The following is a 24,484-nucleotide window of genomic DNA, read 5'->3' on the forward strand; positions in this document are numbered from 1 at the left end:
GCGAAGAATCTTTCGAAAACAACCCGTCGATTTTAATTTTTTTCTTTTTCAAAAGACAAATAAAGGAATAGATATTAGAATACAGTGTACCAGGATTGGAAGGCATCCTTTTGTATTGTCAAAAGAAGCTTCTTCTATATTAATTAAGTATAATGTTGGGACATTACTGAAAAGTCTCACATGGGATTTTCATCTTGTGCTTTGACTACGTTAGGTATTTCATCTTTTTATTTCTCTATATATTATTATTATATTATACCACATACAATATGCATATACACTATGTACTTGTAACTTTAATTTTTAGCATATAAAATAGTATTATCATATAGTATAATAGAGTGCAATGTTCCTAGATTTGATAAGGTTGGGTGGGGATATGGATGAGAGGAATAAATGGCTTTTAGTGAAGCATGATGCCTTAGACACAAACATTACCTTCTTTGGATCCTCCCATGGAGGCAACCTAACACCTATTTCTCCTTCAATTCAATATTAACAACCATAATAATTACGTTTCAGTCTCGAACAAATTATCTGATTGTAAGAATTTTTATCGAAATCCGTCAAATAAACACTTGTTGGATTCTATAAAATAATTTTAGATGTAAACGATGGATATGAGGAAGGTTTTCTCTTTCCACCACCTTCAATATTTTTTTCTCTAAATAAATAATCATACAACGCAAACAAATAAAAGACAATCTAATCATTGATCTTAATGGCGCATTTGGAAGATTTTTATATTTTATTTAGGTAGATTGATCATTTAATTTGATTGACAGATTTTATAATATTTTATGGAATTCTTTTTATTTGCCCGATTTAAATATTAATTCATAAATAGTCACTTTTTAGCTCGTATAATTAAAGAATGTAATTTCGAGCTCCACGATGAAATTCTAGTATTGTGATTTATAAAATTTCATCAAAATCACGAAGCTTTAATACATCAAATATGTCTTTGGATACCTCAACTGCAATAAAACATATACGATAGTTCCTTTTTTGGGTAAGTTACATAGTTAGTATTTAATTTGCTGATCGATCGATCAAAATAATTATATTTGTTAATCAACTATAAATAAATATTTATAGTACTCCAAATCGGTCAAAGAATTTTACATCAATTCTCTCTCTCTATATAAACTATTATTTTGATAGATTTATGTTCACCCCCACCCCACCTATTCCTTCTCTTTAATGAGTGTCGGTGTATGATGTGATGATACTAGAACTAAAAATAGCGACCACTTTAATTTATTATCATACTTATTAAACTTTGTAAGAATTGACTCTTTGAGTTTTGTTTTCTATATCAAATGCCTTGTGACTTTTTTTTTTTTTTGAATAAGGGATATATAATGAATAAATTTAAATAATCACCATACTTAAATTTTAGACTTTTGGTGAAACACCTCAATATATTTTTTGAAAATTTATTTCCGTCCAAAATAAGTAGTTTGTCTTTCTAGAAACCTGACCAAATAAGTTAAAGATTATATTGATTGACTCTCGAAATTTCAATGGTATGACATCGTAATTTAGATGAGGGAAAACAAGGGAAGGGTATGAGGTGGAAAGCCACGTAGGACAGATATGAGGTGGAATGCCACGTAGGAAGATGAATTGACCAAATAGATTCTTTTCACGTGGCAAAGATGGATAAAAAAAAGACGTCATCATTAGTTCCTAATTAATAATGTAAATAAATAATAATAGTAATAATAATGGTAAAAAAAAGAGCACCGCATATTGTCAGTGTTTTCACGTGGTTTTCTCATGCATTTTCATCCTTTTGTCCCTTCCTTTTATTTCACTTATTCAATCTCATCATTCTAATTAATTAACTCATAGTTAAATACTATACTATATAGTCTATACCCACCATCCTATAAAATAATAATGATGACTTTAATGTTTAATATTTGTCTAAATTTTGATTTTAACTATATAGTCTATACCCACCATCCTATAAAATAATAATGATGAGTTTAATGTTTAATATTTGTCTAAATTTTGATTATTATATATTATCCGTTAAGTACATGTTAGATATAAATATATATTTCTCCCTTCGTGTGTTATCAGCAGATTATGTATATTCCATAGTATTGAATATTATTAAACCGTACCATCATCTCATTTAAATTGCTAAAAGTCTAATTGTCTTACCTAATACTATTAGATAATGAAAATATCACCATACATTGAATCAAGGAATGAAATTTTCATATTTTAATTAGGATGGAGAGACTTTGTATATTCGGGCCAGAATTGTACTTGTTGAGTTATATGTGACTATGCTTTAACCTACACATGTCAGCTCATGGTACGTCCATTTGTCAAATTCGTATTTTAATTCATACGATTAAATATATTTAACTATATACTATATAGATCATCACGAGTTAAAGTGGCGATGATAAAATAATTAAGTTGTTAGTAATATGTTAAATTGTGTGATTATCAGTTGATCTAAATGTTTAATTAGTTGTTTGAAGAAGGTTATTTTTTATTATTTATTTAGGTCTATTATAATATGATGGAGAAGTTTTGTCAATCATTTGTAAGAACTTTTTGAGGAATCATTCTCAAATCTTGTAACCATCGGCCGTTGCATCATGGAATTGACCATGTTCGAAGCATTACCTTAACCGCAAGGAGGTCGATGAAAAGCTATATATACTCAGAAGATTGTGATAATACGAGTAGCGTTTGAGAAAAAGGAGGTCCTTGGGCCTCGTAATAAGGCGTGAACAATTTTTATCTCTTCATTTGAGTTCTACGTTACTATATCAAATTAATGCAATCTAATTTAACTTTGAAAATTAGTCAAATTAACTTTCGAAAAACGCAACATGACAATTAAAAATCGACGGATAGTTTTTAACTTAAAGTTTTATTTGAGTTAGACTATAACAGAGTTGATATTGAATCTTGCAATTTCTATAGTAAATGATACTCAAAACATGCTACTATGTATTAGCATTCATTATCACAGAAGTATTTTAAAAAAAAAAAAATTATTCACAGAAGTCACTATTTAGTTAATTTTTCTTTATCAATGAAATATTCAGGATATATTATCTTTCAATTTTTTGGCATAGGCACGCGTGTTTGAAAAATATCAAGTTGACTTTTATCATATTGTAAATTTTATAGCTTTGAGTTTGCCATACTATATACATTGAAATTTGAAAGAAGAGAAAACTGGAAAATTGTGAATCAAGTCTATAACGTCATGTTCTTTCCATATTACGTGAAAAAACCTTTTTTTTTTTTTTGCACGGACAGTGTGAAGATTGTGTTATCTATATGGAGAATCTTAGTAGCTCAGTTGATTTACTATCTGAACTTTCACTTCAATAGTGAAAATTCCATTTCGCATCTTATAATTTCCTTCCCCATTTCTCCTACCCCTTATTTTTTTTTTTAAAAAAGGTGTTATTACTATTAGTGGCCGTGTAATTGGTTGTGTCGATCGACATAAATCATAATTATTAATCTTACTATGAAATCCTACATGTAATTACACCGTATAATTTGTTGGTTGCACATAACTAATGCAATATTTGGTTATGGTGGTATAAAAAAAGAATTATAATTCCCGCAAATTGGAAGCAACATTATTTTTTTTCTCTATAAAGAAAGATTACCAGGTGGGAAATCAAATAATCCTCGCAGAATTTGCTTGTGGGAAAAATGACCACTAGTTTCAATTCTGTCACTTTAGCTTTGTATTCGTCAAGAAAGTGAACATACCACCAAGGCAAATAATAGTCCCAACATTGTTGCATTTTCAGAAATATGGGAACCAAACGACTCATATAATGTTAAATATGGGAACCAAACGACCCCTACAATATGTTCAAATTGGGAACCAAAAGACGCCTAATAAAACTGGGGGGTATTTTCAAACAGGGTCCTACAAGTTGTCTTTCCAAGGGGCATGACTTACTATTTGATCTTGAGTGTATATGTACAACCAAAGTCCTAAATGGTCCCTTTTCTCATCTTTAATTGCACAGAGACCTACGCAAAACAGTCCAGTGTACAAAGTATTTCATGTTTATATAAAGTTTAGATTGCACTCCAATAGGATTGTGATATAAACAGTTTATCTTAATACAGACATTAGTGATTACTTTCACGACTCAAATTTTTAAATTATAGATCACACGACAATAACTTTACCATTGCTTCAAAAATTGGTAAATAGACAAGAAATAACAAAATCTTGTAACGTATCTTGTTTTCAAGATTTTTTGTTGAGATGTTGCAAAGATAATTGGCACATGGCTATTGTCATTGTCAACCCAGAAAGATAATTTCAGTTTAATTCTTTATACATCCTAATAAGAGGGGTAAGAGCATTAAAGATATAATTAAGTAAATAAAAATATGTTTCCATAACACTTAGAAATTTTAAATGAGAATCACTTACAATTTAAAATGAGTAAATAGATATTTGGATTCACGTCTCACTCCCTCTCATTATCAATTTTTTAAAAACTATATCGGACTCTGAAAGAAAAATAATTAAGCCCCACGCTAGGAAACACGCACTCTCCTTTTAGATAAGATAATTGCATGAGTATCTGTCTATATGATATTTGTTTGAAACTCGATTGATCTGAATTACTATCAAGCAGTAAAACACTTCCCTTCAAAGATGACTCTATTCTAGACACTCAAACACAAGAAATCTCTAACAAAGGATGAAAATGTGCTTACCAGCTTCCCATAATCGTTCATGATTAGATAATAATTAAACAGAAAAAGAGAGAGTATACATGAAACATAAAATTTTATTAACAGATCAATAGGGGTCTCTATATACCATGGTTATAATATATAGTATCAATTATTCTTCTACCCAATACAACATGCATGGTTTCTAATTTACAACCCCACAAATTCCTTCAATTTATACTACTAATTAATTAAACATCTGCATATTGTTGAATATTTTGATGATGATAATTTTTTGAACTCACAGGCAAATTATAATTCCCACTCAAAGACATTGGTACAGGGAATCCTAATCCTGCAGCAGCAGCAGTAACAGCAGTACCATTAGTTGGCCTAGTTGCACCTGCCCTTTCCAGTGATTGCACTTGATTTTTCAAAAATTTCACATAATGTATTGCTTCATCTAACATTGATGCAGTATCCATTTTTGTTCCTCCTGGTACTAATCTCTGTAATATTCTTATCCTTTCACTTATCCTTTCTCTCCTGTGTCGCGCCGCAACGCTCTGTGGATCCGTCGATATCTTCACGTTCCTTCTCTTTGGTGGTTTAACAGATTCAGGATCGATGTTAATTGGCTGCATTGCTGCAATTCTGAATATCATCTCCCTCATTGCTGCCATATTGCTTCGATTCATCGAATTCGAAGTAAATCCACCCGAATTGGGTAAGAAATTAGGGTTTTGATGAATTGGAGGTGAGTTTGTGAATGAAATAGTAGAAGGTATGTTGAGGAAATTAGGTGAATTTTGATCAATTTGTTGGAAATTGTAGTTGTTGTTGTTATTGCTGTTGCAACTTCCTTGTGGACTAAACTCCATCATTGGTAATTCGGAACAGTTACCTGTCGAGACATAATATAATCGGTTATCAAAGAAATGTTCTAGATGTAATTTCTTATATCAGGTGAAATAAGCTATAATAATTACCCACAAGTGTTTGAGATAAGTATTATTTTTAATATTTATTTTGTATATTTTAGATGAGATAGTCACACAATTCAAAGTTACTGACCAGTATAAAAGTCAGGAAATTTCTCCAATTGCATCATGAGCATCATTTCCATTTGATCTTCAGAAGCTGCTGATGATTTAAGCATATCAATATCCATGGCTAGTACTTTTTTTTTGTAAGTCCAAATCGCTTTTTTAAAAAAAGTGAATAATAATTATGGGTTATTGGAACAGAGGAATGAGAAAGAAGAAAGAGTGAACTGTGAGTTTTATCAGAATATTGCAGTGAAAATGGTACTAATACTATTGGTAGTGTGTTTTTTGGTATAGCTGTGGGTAGAGAAAGTGAAGAAATTGAAAGGGGAATAAAATAGTGATATTGGAAACAGATCGTCTAGGCTCAAATGGGAAGTGAAGGTTATATATAACAAACTGTTTTTATTATTATATATATACTATATATATTTTGATATTTTTTAATTATAGATGCTGCTATAGCAGATAAATAATTCAGTAAGAATATAAATATAATACCATTACCAACTTTTATAATGTCATCAAAGTTGGTAACCTTTTTTCCTTTCCTTTTCAATGTTTATTTATATATATAAAAAAATAATCTTCGTTTGCAGGTTACAGCTTAGCTCTGTTTTCAACAAATTAATAATTTTGTTTACAATCATTACTCATTTTTCCTTGTTTACCATTGTGCGCTAGCGCATCGTTTAAGGTTCCAAACTTTTTATTTATCATTATTTTATATTCAAAATTTTCTATTAGTTTAATAAACATTCGCACAATATAAGATTCATTTAACAAGGAAATTATTTTAACAAAGTATTTCATTAAAAATAAGCAAGCCGAAACTACTAGCATGTCTACATGTTCGATAGATTTTGATTAAATTTAGTTCAAATTTTATATTTGTAACTAAAATTCACTTAATATATATAAATAATTTAAGATATTACATTCAATGACTGAACTTTTGAGAGACATTCTTGTAAATCACTCTTAGTATAAACTTAAAGCTCTATTTCTGACTTGATTCATATGGCTTGAATTTTAAAACTCAAAATCCTAATTCCAACTCTATTCATATGACTCGAACTCAAAATCTATCTCCTGTATCATATTCCTTGATGATGTTGTGTTGCTTGTTCTTCTATTTTACTAGTAATATATTAGCTTGAAAATAATTAACCTCTCTAGATACATATTTAATTTGTTTGACTAATTTAAAAGAATTTTTTTTTTTTTTTTTTATTGTATATATATTGTGAGAAGGTAAAGATGAATGGGCTAGGTAGGTAGGCCCACCATTTAGAGGGTTTAGATCTACCAACTGTAGCAGTGATATCATAAATGCTTTTGATGCAGGTGCATGAAACTATATACTATACTAATATTATTTAAATAAAAGTAAATAAATGTATCACTCTAACTTTGGCTTTAATTTTCACTGTTATAAAGAAGACCTTAGCTAAAACCGTACCACATACACATGACACAAGTCAGAGGTCTCACCTACCCCCCACCCCCACCCTCAATGAAATAAGTCAACTCACCACCGGCCGGTGATGTCGATGGCGAAATTTATTATCAAAGACATATTCAGTATTTAAATTTTATGCGTTTAAAATTTGAGATTCTTAACATAAATTTTTTGGGCAAAGACAAATGAGTTGTTATATTATGTACAAGTTTATATTATATGTATATTGGAGTGTTGAATATAGCTTTGCTTGCCCCTTTTTCTTGAACGCTGATGAAAACTTTAACACTTTAGTTAAAATTTTGAGTCCGTCTCTGATATATGATCGCAAAATAAGTTAGGAAGAGCTAGAGAGGTGGTTGTATTATTATTACTAGTATTATGATAGCAACTTACATTTTGAAGTTTTTGAGTCTTTGTTAGGCTGTGGGGGTAGAGAGGGGGGGGGGGGGGGGGNGCATTTCGAGGTGGATCAGCTTATGCACTGGAGTACTGTTTCATGTGCTGTTTTTATGCTAACGAACTTACCTGTGGTGAACTGCTTCTTCAATTAATTTCTTCTGCCATTAACATTTAACACCTCTACTTATAAATTCCCCACAGTTAATTCCACTTTTCTACCACCCAAACTTATATATTTACTCTTTCAAGTTAATAACTACCTACACCATAATAACATCGTAATATTCGCAACATAGTTATTTAAAGAGTCTTATTTTGAAAAAGTATTTGCTTGATAAGTTTTATGTTTTATATATTAGTTTCTAATAGGTAGGTGACATGACTAGATCATAATATAATTTTCTTTATCATCTAATTTATTATTGTCAAGATTTTCAACTGTTCATTCTCACGTTGCGCTTGTTATTTTGATCTCAAATGTCAATTTATTAATCGTTCAAGCGTATGTTCTAGAAATGTCTAAAGTTTAGTCATGTATTCAAGATGACAACTTGTTTAGTTATACTCCCTCTGTCCAACAATAATTGTCCACTACACTAAAAATAGTTGTCCAATAATACTTCTCCAACTGAGAAAATCAAGAGATAATTTACTTTTTGTGGCTATTTTACCCTTGCTATTAAATATTTCCTCTGTTTAAAAAAGAATGACCTAGTTTCTTTTTTAGTCTATTTCAAAAAGAATGACCCCTTTAAATTGTATGAAATAGCAAACTATTAATTCAAATTATAATGTTATAGCTATAGTTTCTTTTATTTGTAATTCGCAACAAACATTCCATGTTTTTTGCCATCCCATTTATATACCGAAATATACAAATAGACCCAAATACATATTTTTTATGTATATATATACCAAAATATACAGATTAATAGTCATATCAAACATAAAGTTTGTTATGGAGTGCAATTATACAAATTATAGCTATAGCATACAAATATGATTTTTATGTTTGCTAAACCTAAAATTTACTTCCATTCTTTTTTTGGCAACACTTTAACTTCAACTTTCCACGTGACATGTTTAAAGCCACAAGATTAAAGGGCATTTTGGTGCATTTCACATAAATTTAATTTAGAACCACAAGATTAAAAAATCTTCTTTCTTTTCTTAAACTCCGTTCCAAGTCAAACTAGGTCATTCTTTTTGAAACGGGGGGAGTACTATTTATCATCTAACACATTTCTCAAAACATTAAATTTAATAAAGTCAATGGATAATATAGTAATATTACCCCTATTATTTATTGTTTTTTAAAGATTACGTCAAGTCAATAGAGGACAACTATTATTGAACAGAGAGAGAGTATTAAATAATTCACTCCATAATTAATAAATTTAAGTTAAATTCGTATTATGAAATAATTCAAATAAAAAAAAGTTAAATAATTTTAAGAAAAAAGAACGCAACTACAGATTTTTAGATAGAGAAGTTGATGGCGACTTTAACGGGCAGACACGAATTATATGTGTTTTTAAAAATAATTCTAAGGAAAAGACCTTATCCCAAACGACAAATGCTAATTACAGTAAAGGACATGTCACCTTCATATTTAATCAGAGATCACGTATTCAAACTCGAGAAGTGAAAAAAGAAATCTATTAAAAATATCGCTTTGAGAAATGGTTAAATTCGAATTTAATCGATCCTGAAAAATATAATGAACATGCATCTATTTAGTTATCACTCAACCAACAAATTACATATAATTAATACTCTACTGAATTAAATACTCAGAGCATTTAAAATCAATTTATCTTTATTACTAAATAAAATTAAATAGGAACTTCTTATGCACGTTATACACTGCATGGATATTAATTCAACGCCAAATTTATGCAGCAATTATATATGACGATTGATGACTAATTTAACTAACCCTAGATTCCCGTTGAATATTTTGTACGTCTTACGAAATTATTGTTTTAAAATTTGCATTCAGCATCTTCAGGTTGACAACTATTAGCGTTTTCTTTTATACGTAATTTTTTATGTTGTGCAATTTATACTTTTCAAAGCATAATGTTCACGAAGTAATTACAAAAATATCACCGAAAGGCTTACACATTTGTTTCTTTTCGATTAATTCAGATTCTAGTCACATAGGGTCAGGAGAAAGTTTTCCTTGTCAATAGGAATCCTTCATTTATAAGCCTAGAAATCCAGACCTTTGATTAAGGGTGACAAAAATTACTTATATAATAAATTTTCGCGATAAATTGTAGGTTATATAGAAAAAAATTGTCAAAACAGAAGAATTAACCTAAATAGCTACGAACTCTCATTTAAAACTATTTATGGAAATTCTAATTTAGTTACATCAACCTAGCTACCGTCACAAGTTAAACACAAAAATTTAATAAATCAATTGTTTATAGCTTTTACTAAAATTTGAAGTGGCGAAACTAGAAGATGCTAGAAGATATATTTGGTTCATTATCAAGATGACAGTTGTACTTTTGCAGTAGATATGGTAGAAGCAAAATATGAAAGGGAAGCAACAAATTACAGAAAATAAACATGTGTGTTTTATTCAAGAAACTCTCAAGACCTATCTAGTTTTTAACTAAATTTTTTGATGATTTTTTTAACATAAGTGCCACTGCTGGCTAAGGGGAGGGGTGGGGTGGGGTGGGGGGGGGGGTGAGGGACCTCTTTTTTTTAAAAAAAAAAAATCAATTAGTTTCTTTTGAAGCATTAAAAATGGATAGAATAAGATATTATATTTTATAGAAGAAGAAAAAAGAGACATGTTCTCTGCAAGAAGGGGTTCGATTGGATAAAAAGAAGCCAAAAAATAGGCAGAATTTGTTGTTGGGTGGGGATGAATTTTTTTACTTTGTATTATCACCGTTGCATCACCTTATCTTTTGTTCCCTTATTCCTATTTTTATATTCTTGCTTTATATTTAAATAATATTTCCAAATTTCTTTTTCTTTCTCATTGGGACTTGCAGATCAAGTGTTCTGAAGAATTCTTTTTTACAAAAAAAAAAGGGTTAAGATTTCATTGTCGATATCTATATTAAAGACTGACTAAATATAAATTCATGCGCGAAAAGTTTAATATTGGAAGTAAAAGTGCTTCTTAATAAACACAACTTCATATTTAGGGCTCAAATTTGAGACATCTAATTAAGAATGAAAGAGTTTTTACTTAACCATTTTCATAAACCACCAATCCAATCCCCAATCAATGTGGGACTTTTTTCCACTCTAACACCTCTCTTCACACCCACGCTCAACTGGAGCTTGGACTGGGAGTCCAAACCGGATGGACCTTTTTCTAATACCATGTAAAAATATGACATCTGAGCTTAACTCAACCCGCAAAAACTAACTCATAAGGAGAGGTCCGCTCAAGTCTATAGAAGCAGACCATCAATCCATCCCCCAACCAATGTACGTGAGACTCTTACCCACTCTAACACTATAACAATAAAAACATATCTGGTGTAATCCTACAAAGTAGGATCTCTGAGAATAAAGTCTACGTACGTAGATTTATATCTATCTTGTTTTCGATAGACCATTGGCTAAAAAAAAGTTAATAATAGTCCAAAGCAATCTAGAAAAAGAAATAAAACCTAAAGCAATCAGAAATGAGAAGTGGTCCAACTTTTGTTTTTTGATATCTTTTCGACATGATTTTCATCTTTACAAGTTGGGAAGAGGATTGTTGGACTGCCAAATTGCTTAATCAAAGAGTGAGAAAAAGCATGATATGCCAATTGTTTGGTTCCAATCCCTTTGTGCTCTCATTTTCACAATGTTTCTACTACCACTTTTCTAGGGAAGGAAAATTAAGTGCAGGAATTCAATTCCTTTTTTACTTCACTATCTTCTTATTGGTAAATCATCTTCTGTTTGGAGCTGAGGGTGCAGGCTTTGAACATGTCATCAATTACATTATTTTCTCTGTATGGAAAACATTTGAGCCAAAACTTGTAGCTTTTCATTTCCATTTTAGATCCATGCACGTGCTTTTCCAATTCCCTTTTACGTTCATATAGTGTACGGATCGCAACGGCAGATCTAGAGACTAGGGACTCGCTGATAATTCACGTGAACCCAATAGCTTTTGTCATTTATATATATACTAAGAAATCTAAATATTTATAGTTATTTAATTGTGAATCCAGTTATCATTATAGTTACGTTACGATTAACTTGAGGTTGCTGTATCATGTATAGGAGCGAGTCAAGTGGACTTAAATATGTGTTTGTTTCTTCATATATTATTGAACTTTCTTAGTGAGAATGTTGATTCCGTTGTAATTGACTATTTAATGGAAACTCACAAACTTCAAATTCAAATTCTGAATTTGCATCTGACTCACAAACTTCGAATTCAAATTTTGAATCCGTATCTAACGAGATGTTCCAATAATTGTGAGGAATGTAATAGTAGGATAGGAGGGGTTGATTATAATTAGATTGAAAGCTCATTAATCATAAGATTTCACTCTCTTGTTTGTTTTCACATAATTGAGCAACAGTATGTGTGATCATGAAAATGATTTTATCTTGCTACAGTTGAGTGTCTTCGAGGTTTATCAGAAGGGGACCACTAAGCCAATCGTTCAACTCTTTTGTTCTTGTAATTTCAATTTTTCTTGTCCAACTTTTCCCATCTATTCAAGATATTGGATTTTCAAAAATTACTGCTATTGGCTTATTTTCGTCGTCACGTTTGTTTGTCGCAAAGGTCATCTTCAAAATATGAACACAACATTTTACACACTGAATTCTCTAGCATGTAAAAGAGAACAAAATAATATTTGACAAACATTAAGATTATATCCCATAGCAGCTAGTGAAATAGTTCAAGATCTTACATTAAGATACATAATCAAATGTAAAATGTAATCTGTTTGTTTGCGGAATCGACTGAATCCAAATGTTAACCAATAGTTTAAATCTATTTCATGGAAAACTTCTAGTACACATAATAATCAAATTTCATCTATATTATCAAAACTGATCGCAGCTGAATCGTTACGTGAAAAAATACTAGCTGTTGCAGGTAGGAATCGGTATGAAAAACTGGAGTTGAGAGCTAGCTAACTTGGTGAGCACCATCACATACCATCATGTAGGCGGTAAGTTTCAAATCTAGCTTTCCCCTTTCGTCTTTCCGCTCACCGTATTTTAGAAAAATATGTTATAAGACTGTGTACCTAAGCATTTCCAGCTTTTTCCCCATCCAATAGCTCGGTTACACAAAACTGATGTAGACTTTGAAACTTTGTTTCCCACTGCTGAATCATTTGCATGGACCTGCTGCGGTCGAGTTTTAGCCTTTCGATCTCCATTTCAGCAGCAGCAGAAGACCCTTGTCTCTGTATGCAGGAAAGACTAGCTGTTAATTGAAATAGATGATAACTTTTTTAGGCAATCACACGACATTATCTATTGCAATGGGATTAACTTTTAAAGCAGCAATTGAGGTTGAGTCAAGTACAATACTAAAGTAAAAATATAGAACACACAATTTTTAAATGATACACGTCAATTATAAACATTTCCTAGAGGCTAAAACATTCTTCCATGAAAAGTAGTTCAAGAAAGCAGTGCAGCACATGAAGAGTTCCGCGACATTATTTCTGCAGAGCAACTAAATTGGTGGATATAATCCTGGATAGTGCGGGGTCAATTGTAGACAACTATGACATGCCTGGTGGACAATTCACTTGTTCCAAGTCCAGCAGCATCTATGGATTGCACCTTTAAGGAGTAACATGATATTTAAGAATTGGTTAAAACATGAAAAAATGATCTCTTTCCAAATAAAATGGTTGATCAGAGGTTGACAGAGGATAGGCTCTAGATCAGTCATCTGGTTTCGAGTCATTGATGTGGGAGTGGTAGAGGAGAGGCTGTTTGCTGGAGCATCCAGATCATTGATCTGAGTTCTGACGTGTCAAAAATCAAAAGAGATTGATAAACATTGGTTTCACCCCAATTGTTGCCTGAGATTCTTTTTGTTCTGCAATTACAGTTGGAATTCCTATCCAGTGATTTCATTAATCAATTTATTTTTATTATTTTGCATGCATCCCGAATCATATCAACTGATCTCAAAGGATAAATAAAGAAGTAAAGAAAAATTGAATAGAGTTTGGTGTCTATTGATATAAAGCTAAATCCTCATATTGAAAGTATCTATTCCCCATCAGAAAGACATGACGAAGTAAAGTACTCCCTCTTCCCCAGAAAAGAGCCTTTTGATCCTTTCCTACCGTCCCAAAATTGGGTCTAATTCCAATAAGATGTTTGACACATCTATAATACAAAAAAGATCTACCAATTTTCCTTTCTTCTCATAAATAGTCATGCCAAGTCAAACTAAGACCATTTAATTGGGAAGCAGTGAACAAGAATTTACAGCTGTAAATGTCAAATTTATAAGCAAAGACATTTGAGGATGTCAAACACACAATTATAGTGAGAGGGAGTTGAAGGAACAAAAACAGGCAACAGATCAATAACCAAAGAAAATCTAACCTGAAGTTCTAAGATTTGATTACTTAGGGACTGAATACTGATATATGAAGCTTCAACAGATCTATCAGGATCGATCCGGGGACCAATTACTGCCTTATAGTCATTTTCATCTGCTGAATTAGCACACTTTTCCAATGGTGGAGGTAATGATACCCCGTGTCTCTTAACGGAAGGCATTTGGGAATTCACAGTTCCTCTGTTACTCATAAGAGATGATTGTCTAACAACTACAACATTGTTAATTGGACCTGTAAAAAGTTAACACAAAGAGACATTATTTATATCGAGTTTCGACCTCTTCTATTTTCTTTTTTCCAAGTTAATGAATCATAATGCTCACAGAATCATCAGATTTATCATATGCCAATACTACCTAGTGTCCTAGTCGAAATAGCTTTAGTCTTATTCTTTCTGCACTTATTAACTGTTGCAAGACATTAGGATGATTTCAAGAGGGAAGACACCGTTTTTCAAGCCTTAATCGTCCGTTGGAGACAATAAGTGATTTATCTTTTCAAGTCCACAACCCTAGAAGACAGAACTCTTAACGATGCTTTGGATAGCAATCTTCCATACCACTATGGAATCACTTAGACAAACCTTACTTGAACTTTTAGAAGAAATGCAAATAAATAAACCTTACATTTAACAAACAGATTTCTTATGCACGACTAACAATGTTTCAAGAATTTCAAGGAGCAAACTGTATTAATATGGTAGCAACGAGTCATTCGAAGAAGTACCCAGGATATCAACGAGTCATTTGAAGAAGTACTCAGGATATCAACCGTACCTTTTGCATGCCTAAAAATTCGGGTGATGTTATGGTTTTTGGTGTTCCACACTCGAACCATGCCATCCTCTGATCCAGAAATTAGCAAGCTGCCATCCGTGCTTAATGCTAAGCATGTAATAGCCTTGCTGATTCATGAATCATTGTAAAATTATTCAAGGAAAATGAAAAACAGATAAGGGAGGGGAGACAAAAATTAGCATGTATCTGCAGGAAATAAGGTAACTCCTGCCACAGAAGTTCATACAGGCATGTCCTCATACAGCTGAAAAGTTACAGGTAATATTTAGCCATAGTCCATAAAGAACATCATGAAACTATTTTAACTCCATCAACATATTGAGAGTAATGCCCTAGTCACAATTTCAACCATGCATTAGCCAGAACGTAAACTCCATACTACATGCCTAAACTATTAGATTCCTACTAAATGGCTCTTGAGTTACAACATTGAAGAATAATATGGAGATTCCAGCAACAACCCTTCATGCTTGACACTTCAACATGAAGCTATAAGTGATGCCAACAAAAATTAAGCAGACCCATATGATGATTTCATGTACTCCACAGGCAGAAAGAACCATATAGAGGTACTAATGAAACATAAGAAGTTACAGGGAAGCTATACCGAACATCTTAAATATAAAACAAAAAGGAAAAAATGTTAGGGTTTACAAAACGCAAACGTTCTCATTAGTGAGAGCACACAACTATCTATATAACAAATCATAGATATCGCAAACCTTTGCTCAGAGAGAAACCCAAGAATGTGCAGTCCATAATTATTGTTGGGGTCTGCAACAGCATTTAGTGCAGCTATGTATATTTTCCCATCTCTACCACCAGCATAGAAGACATCTTCTCCGGGGTCTAATGCAATTGCGTCAATTATTGATGGAAACACAATGTTTCTCAACAATTTTCCCCTAGAAAGACTCCAAACCTATGAAAAATGGACAACTAAGAATATTGAGCATCAGGCAAAGGTATAATTGGCATCACTAATTATTTATAATCACTACGAAGCAAACAACAGTCTGAAACCATTAGAAGAATGAACGAATTGCCATAGTCACTTGACTTAATTCTTTATGATTGACAACAAACACAGTGGTCATGTTCATTAGCAGTTTGTTCAACAAATTTACCAAAAAGCACAAACAATTACTTAGCCGTAAAATACAAGGCAAACCTTGCAAGTTCTATCTTCTGAAGCAGAAACAATAATTGCATTAGCTCCGCCGTACCCAATCACAACATCAGTCACCTTCAAAGAATGCTCTGAGAAACTAAACTCATAAGGTTGTCTTCCTTTCCCTCTCAACAAGTCATCAAATACCCTAATGTCAACCAAGTTCCGGATATTAGCCCTCAGATCATCAAACAAAAGCTAGACAAATACAAAAACATGTGAAGCAAATATACATTATAAGAGACCAAACTCGAACTGATCCATCTTCTGAACCAGAAATCAGAAGTGATTGATCATCATTGAATAACAAGCAAGTAACCGCCCTATAGTGAGCATGCCACTTCTTAAGTAGTTTACCAGTAGCAACCTATATATAAAAACAAAACATATAACATTTAATTTAATCGGACTGCCAAATACAATGAGCAACTAAAAAGACAAAATGACTTGGTATAAACCTGCCACAAGTAAATTTCGCCAGATGCACCTCCTCCGGCTATATAAGTTCCCTCACTGTTGGAAACAAGTGGATTTATAGGTTCCGCTGGGAAGCTTTTAACTTCCACTTGAGGCTACAGAAATGTAATTAATAAAATATCAATAATTGCAGCACTACATGTATACATAACAGTTCTAACAAAACTAAGCTTTCTAATAGGCAATCAATCAAACAGCCTAATTACATACTACAAAAGTGTGAATTAACAAAGCTAAACATAATACAAGTGAAATTTTTGTTATTTACCTTGTTCCAGGACCAGTAAAGGATAGAGCCTGAGGAAGATTTAGTTTCACGGAGTTGAGAGGAGGCGAGAAAGCGGCCGCCGACGCAGGTAAGGCCGTGGGAAGGGGAGGAGCAAGTTCGATAACGGAGGTGCTCAGCGCCGGTATGGAGGTCCCAACAGCCAATACCGGCGTCGGTCGGCGATGAAGCGATTACCAATTCCGGCTCCGTCATTTAGTAGGTTTTGCAAGAAGCACTCACTGTATGGTTGACTGCCGGAATAGTTTGAGTTTTTGCGCGAGTTTGAAATTGTTTGAAGAACGTTGATTACTTCAGGGTCTATTAATATTTGGGCTGGGCAAGTTTGGCCCAAGAAAGCCCATTAACATTGCAATTCCCTATAACAGCTCGGCCCAGAAGGCCCATTAACATTGCAACTCCCCTTAACAGTTCGGCCCAAAAAGCCCATTAACAGTTCAAATAGATATGTATCACTTTTTAGTATGAAAATAAAATAACAATTAGTTAAAACATGTAAAAAATAAAATACTATATTTTGAACGGCTACTTTTATAAGTTTCAGCTTCGTAACATTGTCCTTGAATTTCACTTTTATAAGTTTGAAATCAAGGATATTGTCGTGGACTTCTAAATTAAAAAGATACTATTTCCTTAATTTGATATATTTCTTCTATATAATCATTATTGAATATTTCACTTGTGCCTTAATTATGATCTTTGGGGGGCATTTGTATTCCTTCAATTTGAGAAATATGACAAATTGTTTGTTGATGACATTACTTTATCACCTTATTAACTATACATGCATAAAAAACTATTTTGATGAATTTTGAAGAAATTTAACATGTGTAAAACACAATCAATTATCACCCATGTTTAAGAGAATTCAGTCAAAAAATGGTACTAGTCTTTGTTGATGCGACATGTTTTTGAAAATTGGTGGAGAAATAATGTATTTGGTTTCAATTAACGAGGACATATACTGCTTGTGACATATTTAAGTTTGACGATTTTAATTTAAAGCAGATCATGTGGAATTGATTCAAAGAATAATTTGAGTAGTAAAGCGCTCTTTAGAAAGTGCACTATTAATTGTGTTTTGGATTAATTTTCACTCTATTAGTCAAATAAGTAAATATTGAGCAACTTTCACATATAGCAAATATAAAAATCATATTTGTATGTTATAGCTATAATTTGCATAATTGCGCTCTATAGCAAATTTTATGTTTGCTATGGAGCTTTTGATTTGTATAATTCACTACAAACATCCAATTTTATACAAATTGTTCTGTTTTGTATAAATTCATTTATACATTGTAATTTGTATAATAAGATTTGTATTTATATAATTATAAGTGTATAGAACGAATATATATGTATTTGTATTTGTATATACACTTTTCTCTCGCTTTATACAAACACAAACGCATTTTATACCGAAATGTTTAAAATGACTAATTGTATACCAAATCAGATGGCAAAAAAAAGGATTGTTTGCTGCGAATTACAATTAAAATAAATTATGGCTATAACATTTAATTTAAATTAAGTATAAATTATAGGAACCACATATTATAAGTACTAAATAACATCCTATCCCTTCTAGTTTTCTATTTTCCAAAAATCCCTTAAAAATAATGTTTGCGGGATACATAGCGTTGTGCACGGGATACATTAGGTTTGATACCCACATAGCAAGATACATAGTGTTGTGCACGGGATACATTAGGTTTGATACATTCCACATAGCGGGATACATAGCGTTGTGCACGGGATACATGTGAGATACATAGGTAAATAAGGGATTTTTGAAATTTTTGAAATAAGTAGGGATAAATGGATATTAAAGTAAGTAAAAAAATGTAGTTAAGTAATTTATCCTTAAATTAATAGTTGGTTATTTCATACCATTTTTCCTATTTAATAACATGCCCCCCATAATATGGAAAAGTCAAATAAACGCAATCAATTGGTTTATAACTGATTAAGACACTAAAATCCCAAATGAAATCAACTTGAATTCTTCTAATAGGGCCAGTGTTTTTTGAATTTATATTCCATTGTCTTCAAAGTAGTAATAATTATATTAATTAATTAATTAGCACTTACAAATATCTAGAAACAATTAGTTTCTCCATGATTGCACGTTTCGAAAATTGTAGAAACAGAAAAAGTTTCAAACCTTCTACTCGTTTAAAGTAGAGAAAAAAGATTCTTCTAAAAACTTTACAATATATACATCTAATTTAATTAGTAGTATTTAGTACAAGTACTATATATTCAAAGTTTATTAAATCGTCAATAAAGGTAGTATTTTCGAAGGAAAATGTCAATAAAGTGTACACTAAAAAGACTCAACATAGAAAATTCCAATCTTTACATTCACTTTATTAATAATAATGCAAATATTTATAGGAAAAAAATTATAAACTTTTTTTTTTTTTGCTTTTCACTAATTTCAAAAATTGTGTCATGGTCCAATACGGCTGTTAAGCAACACACCAACAATCGATTAAAGTATCTTTAAACCGGATGATCCGTATTTCACTTTTTTCTATAGACCCAAATATTCCCATTCCACCATCTTTCCTTTTTCTTTTGCTTTGAGGTGATGAATGATTAGTAGCTGATTTGAAGGTGAGTTATACATGTGTTAATATGCATAAGTAATGTTATATTTGGTAGTTAATTACAAAGTAAGTTATTCAGGTATAAAATTAATGTAATGTTTGATTTGCAATTTAGAAATAATTCGTATAATTAATACATATATAAATTATGAGGAAATATATAGGTATTATTGTATACATGATATTAAGCGGAATAGTTGATACTACACAACTAATATATGCATAACATAATACATATATTTCCTTATAACTAATCTCTATATTACTAAATATATGCATAACTCTAATCAATTACCAAACGATCTTTTATATATATATATTCTATGTCCTACACGTGCAGCTTCCTACCACGTGCCACTTCCTTGTTAGAAAAAGACAGAAGGAAAGTCTAAACGAACCCACCCTTCATTTAAACTAGATAGATAGGATTAGGGTTATTATATATTTTTCTCTCTTATTATAAGACCAAATTTAATAATTACATGAGCCAAGATTTTCTCAGCTTACTTTCCTACCACTTTTTTGTTATACAAGATTTGAGAAACTCTTTTTTCTACATCTTCTTATTCCTTGATTTTCATTTAGCTTTCAAAGTATTTGTCTCGAGGTGGATCTACGAATCCATTACTTTAACTATACATATAGATATACAAATAAATTACAAAGCAAGTATACATATAGCAAGGTGAATCCCACATTGATAAAATAAGAGAGATGAAGGTATTGGGTATATAAGAAAACAAGGCTTAGACCATAGTAACACATTTTAAAGCCACGCGGGTTTAGGTTTAATTAAAACAAACAATGTCACTACTAGTGGGATGGATTCATACATAAGATCATTTAGTAATCAGAGCTACGGTTTTGAATGAATCCAATGATCTCGTCTAAAAGTTTAAATTAGTAAAAAAAGAAAAAAATCACAATTTTATAAATTTAATTCTCTCTCAATACTAATAGCTTTTGCTTAAACCTCTTTCAACTTTAAATCTTGACTCTGCTTCTGCCTATAACTTCGTATTCTAAACACATGATTTATTAATAAGATCACACTTATTCTGAACGCGTAGTAATTTAAATCTTTGAATTTACATTAAGTTGTTAGGAGAAAACGAACAGTGAAAAAGGGAAAAAATTGAGAGTAGTGTAGAAAAGCAAAAGCAAACTTTACTTGGTATATGATTGTTACACAAAGGAACAAGTAAAGTAGGTATAGAAAAGAAAGATATTTTGTTTTCTTAACCACCAGTCAAATAAAAAAACCTATCTTCCCCTTTCCCTTAGGCAAAAATCCAAAGAATGACTAATGATAAAAGAAGTTAGAAGAAGAAGTGGACACATAGAGAGTTTCAAACACAACAAAATTAGATGCTTAAAGTAGGAAAAGACATAGGTTTATTTTTTTCTTCTCTGATCTTTCAGAAGTATAGAAGCCTTGATAGAAACATATCAAACAAACAAAAAAAGAAAAACATTTTCCAGTCTTTTTTAAAAAAATAATAATATCACCATCATCGAATGACTAAACATTTTTTAAATTTTTTATTTATTTATTTAATCTTTTTGCTAGGTTCTGTACATGATTTTGTTCTCATCTCTGTGTTTTTTTACTCACTTTTTTGTGTCTGACCGTGCAAGTTCAGTAAACGAGAAATTGAGATGCTCCACAATATTCTTAATAATCAGAGAGAAGCCATAAATCATAATAATTATGATCATAGTTTAACTTTCTTACTTATCATGATAATAATAATTACCTCTATAATTACACAATCCTTAGTGCTAATTAATAAATATTCACCGAACAAAATTTAAATTTTTGAAATAATTAATCATGTATTTCCAATTGTCAAATAATGATGTATACACAGTCTTATCCTACACTATCATAACAAAGATAACAGAAAAAAAAAAACTTATTTCTGATAAACTCTCAGTTCAAATATAAACGTCTCTCTCTTTTCTTGATTTCAAAATTTTACACGCATTTTTTTTTTTTTGAGATGTGTCTATATTTGTACGTAGAATTCATTAATGTATTGATCAGAGAGAAAGCCCCAGATAAAAAAAAAATTGTCAATGGACTGAACGTTGTTATAAGCTTTTTACACAAGTTGAAACTGAAAAAGAAGAAAGCATATTTCAGAGCTAACCTTCTACTAATAACTTTCTCTCTCGTGTGCATTAATAAATGCAACTGAAATTTTCTTCAGATAAATCAAAACCAGAAATAAAGGAGAAGAAGAATTAAAACACACATAAAACTAAGTGACATCTAAAAAAAAAAAAGAACTAATTATACTACTAGTACTAACTTTTTTTTTCCAATTATACCAAAAACTAACCCACCTGCATTCATGGTTAAATAAGTTATATTTACACAAAGACAAAAAAAAAAAAAAAAACTCAAACTCACAAGTACAACATTTCATGATCCACTAACATTTTGAAACAAAAACTTGAACTTTAATAAGGTAGTGTGGGTGAATAATAATAATAATACTAATAACAATGAAAAAAAATAAAGTCTAAGATGAAGAAGGAGGCATGAGATTTAATCCTAGATCATTTTTTTCCAAGACCATTAATCTTGCCTTATTTGTCTCCACCATATTCGTCGTAGAATAATAAGAAGATGAATATTCAGGATGAACTCTTTTCTTAGACATAAGAGGAACACCGAATAATTTTGTACTTCTATTATCACCACCACCACCTGCATTAATACCTTCATCAAGAATCGTCACACTACTGCTTTGTGATGTCTTGCTTGGTGATACGACGTTGTTGTTGTTGATGTTGGAGATAACAACATTTTTAGGGTTTGTAATTTGTTGATACCCAAACTGATGATGAATATTCATATTCATATTTTTTTGGACTATAGGTGTAGCTGAAGCAGGCAATAGTGAACAAGTATTGTACGAACTACTAGGTGTAACAGGTTTGACATGATTTTGAACGAAATAAATAATGTCGTTATAAAGTTTCCTCATGTGTGCAAGTTCCGACATTAACATATTGTTGCTCCTACGTAACCGGTCGTTGTCCTCCGACAACGCGGTTACTGTATTGGTGTTGGTGAAATTGTTGTTGCTAGCATTATTGTTGGAAGAAGGCGAATCACACCAATTGATATTTTGTTGTTGAAATAATTGTTCATCCGAATCGGGTGGGGAAATACTGAGCCGCGGGTTATAATTAGTCGGGTAATTTGGGAAAAAACCCGAACCCGTATGATATGAATGGTGAGGATTCATTGACATATTTTGTATTGGCTGAGCTGTTTTTCTCCGATGAATTTCACATAATAAATGTTTTTCTCCTCTTTTGAAGAATTCATTAGCGAACTCCCATCGATCCGGTACGATTTTTCTAAAACCCTAATAAATCAAGAAATGTATATATAATCAGTATTATAACTAAACAGAAAAAAATTTTAAAAAAAATTGTTAAAAGACTTACATAAGTATTGAGTTGACGTACGAAGCTAGAGAAATTGTTGTGTTTGAAGTAATTAGGCAGTAAATCACGAGCAAATTCAGGTGGACGCCAAACAACAAAAGTAGAATCATCTTCACCCCAAGAAACAACATGGTCAGTAGAAGGGTCATCAACAAGTTGATATGTTTTTGTTAAAAATGGAGCTGGAACTGATTTATGTGAATCTAATGAGAGTAATATGCCTTCACAATTATCTAGCATTAAAGCCATTTTTGAACAAGAAAAAGGTGCAAATTCTTGAATGTTGTTTAGAGATAAAAATACAAGATGACAAGACAAAATGTTAAGAAGATGTGAGAATGAGGCAGGTAATAATAAGGAGGTTATTTTGAGGTGGGAGTAGGGTGTGGGGGGGAGGGGGGGTAAATAAGTTTTTCTTTTTTTTTTAAATATTTTTTTTAGAATATTATAGTGAATGGAAAAAGAAACCTCGGTTATGTAGTGAGAGAGAATAAGTGTCTGTATGTCTAGGACTGTGAAATAAGGGCCTTTCAAGACAAACCCGTGACATTTCTTTTTCTTCTCTTTCTACTGACTTTCATCCTCTCACGCATACTACTACAACATTATAAAATCCGTTTCGTTTTAAAGTAAGTGGTGTTTTTAAATTAGACACAGACTTTTATCCTTTCACTCACACAATTACAATCTAATAAATGGTGTTTTGTTGAGTAAACAAAGGTAATTTCTTCTTGAAATTCTAAAACACTACTTATTTTGAAGGTGTGTATTTAAAACGGAAAAAGTATAACATAGTAAATTAATAACTTTACTATAGTCGAAAAAATGACCAAATTGTACTTAAATCATAAACATAATCATCTAAACCTCATTTGACAGAAAATTATATTGTATAAATATAATTAAAATTAATATTTATATTTATAATTTTTAGTGAAAATTTTGACTTCGCATTGATAAAAAATGAAATTGGCGATGCCACCAAATACCAATATTACTTTACAGTCATTCTTAGGGGTAAAATAAAATCTCTCTTGGAACTGCTACTTCTGTAAAATAATAATAATACTAGTGTTACTACTACAGTTCCAAACTAAGCTAAGTTTCATCATTTTCTCTATTTTTACCAACCTTTGACTAGCTACGACTTTACCTTTTTTGACGTGTGACATATTTTAGGAACTATATCAAAGAAAATAGCATAGCTAAAAGTTCTAAAAAGAAACGATTCCAGGAAAGTTTTTCTTTTTTATTTGGTCAATCCAGTAAGTTTGGTCAGAAGTATTATTAATTGGGGGTGTATAATCAATAATTATATAATAATATTATATTTTTTGGTAAGTACTACTACAAAAATTACTGAGTGTGAATTTTCCTACTCTTCTTTTAGAAGTTTTGACCAACTTTCTAAAACTAGGATTGGATAATATTTGGTACTGATATGATTTTTGTTTGCCATATCTCCCATGTGATGTTGTGTTTTG

The 24,484-nt window shown here is 31.3% G+C and overlaps 3 protein-coding genes across 3 annotated transcripts; all 3 read right to left on the reverse strand.

The window, feature by feature from the left end:
* Positions 1-4,802: 4,802 nt before the first annotated feature.
* On the reverse strand, positions 4,803-6,098 carry LOC125855421 (transcription factor HEC2-like). The gene is made up of 2 exons (XM_049535144.1): positions 5,770-6,098; positions 4,803-5,599 (listed from the first exon to the last, which is right to left on the reverse strand). Exons 1-2 carry the CDS (start codon positions 5,864-5,866, stop codon positions 4,947-4,949), a joined length of 750 nt encoding a protein of 249 aa, XP_049391101.1. The 5' UTR covers positions 5,867-6,098; the 3' UTR covers positions 4,803-4,946.
* A 6,347-nt stretch (positions 6,099-12,445) lies between these two features.
* LOC125855415 (protein ROOT INITIATION DEFECTIVE 3) lies at positions 12,446-17,190 on the reverse strand. Its single transcript, XM_049535139.1, has 8 exons — positions 16,903-17,190; positions 16,616-16,729; positions 16,391-16,524; positions 16,158-16,305; positions 15,709-15,908; positions 14,966-15,093; positions 14,173-14,420; positions 12,446-13,007 (listed from the first exon to the last, which is right to left on the reverse strand). Exons 1-8 carry the CDS (start codon positions 17,113-17,115, stop codon positions 12,846-12,848), a joined length of 1,347 nt encoding a protein of 448 aa, XP_049391096.1. The 5' UTR covers positions 17,116-17,190; the 3' UTR covers positions 12,446-12,845.
* Positions 17,191-21,888: 4,698 nt separating this feature from the next.
* Positions 21,889-23,316, reverse strand: LOC125855416 (heat stress transcription factor B-4). The gene is made up of 2 exons (XM_049535140.1): positions 23,001-23,316; positions 21,889-22,918 (listed from the first exon to the last, which is right to left on the reverse strand). The coding sequence occupies exons 1-2, from the start codon at positions 23,247-23,249 to the stop codon at positions 22,064-22,066; spliced, it is 1,104 nt and encodes a 367-aa protein (XP_049391097.1). The 5' UTR covers positions 23,250-23,316; the 3' UTR covers positions 21,889-22,063.
* Between the last annotated feature and the right edge of the window lie 1,168 nt (positions 23,317-24,484).

The sequence above is a fragment of the Solanum stenotomum genome, chromosome 2 (genome assembly GCF_019186545.1).
Source record: "Solanum stenotomum isolate F172 chromosome 2, ASM1918654v1, whole genome shotgun sequence".
NCBI classification, from domain to species: Eukaryota; Viridiplantae; Streptophyta; class Magnoliopsida; order Solanales; family Solanaceae; genus Solanum; species Solanum stenotomum.

What these genes read in the sequence shown, in the direction of transcription:
- LOC125855421 (XM_049535144.1), bottom strand. Translation starts at nt 5,866, where the DNA reads ATGGATATTGATATGCTTAAATCATCAGCAGCTTCTGAAGATCAAATG. An exon ending in ATTTCCTGACTTTTATACTG is followed by an intron (nt 5,600 to 5,769) that starts GTCAGTAACTTT and finishes ATGTCTCGACAG; the next exon opens with GTAACTGTTCCGAATTACCA.
- LOC125855415 (XM_049535139.1), bottom strand. Translation starts at nt 17,115, where the DNA reads ATGACGGAGCCGGAATTGGTAATCGCTTCATCGCCGACCGACGCCGGT. An exon ending in GCGAAATTTACTTGTGGCAG is followed by an intron (nt 16,525 to 16,615) that starts GTTTATACCAAG and finishes TTTTATATATAG; the next exon opens with GTTGCTACTGGTAAACTACT. An exon ending in AATTTTTAGGCATGCAAAAG is followed by an intron (nt 14,421 to 14,965) that starts GTACGGTTGATA and finishes AACTTTTTACAG; the next exon opens with GTCCAATTAACAATGTTGTA.
- LOC125855416 (XM_049535140.1), bottom strand. Translation starts at nt 23,249, where the DNA reads ATGGCTTTAATGCTAGATAATTGTGAAGGCATATTACTCTCATTAGAT. An exon ending in TACGTCAACTCAATACTTAT is followed by an intron (nt 22,919 to 23,000) that starts GTAAGTCTTTTA and finishes TTGATTTATTAG; the next exon opens with GGTTTTAGAAAAATCGTACC.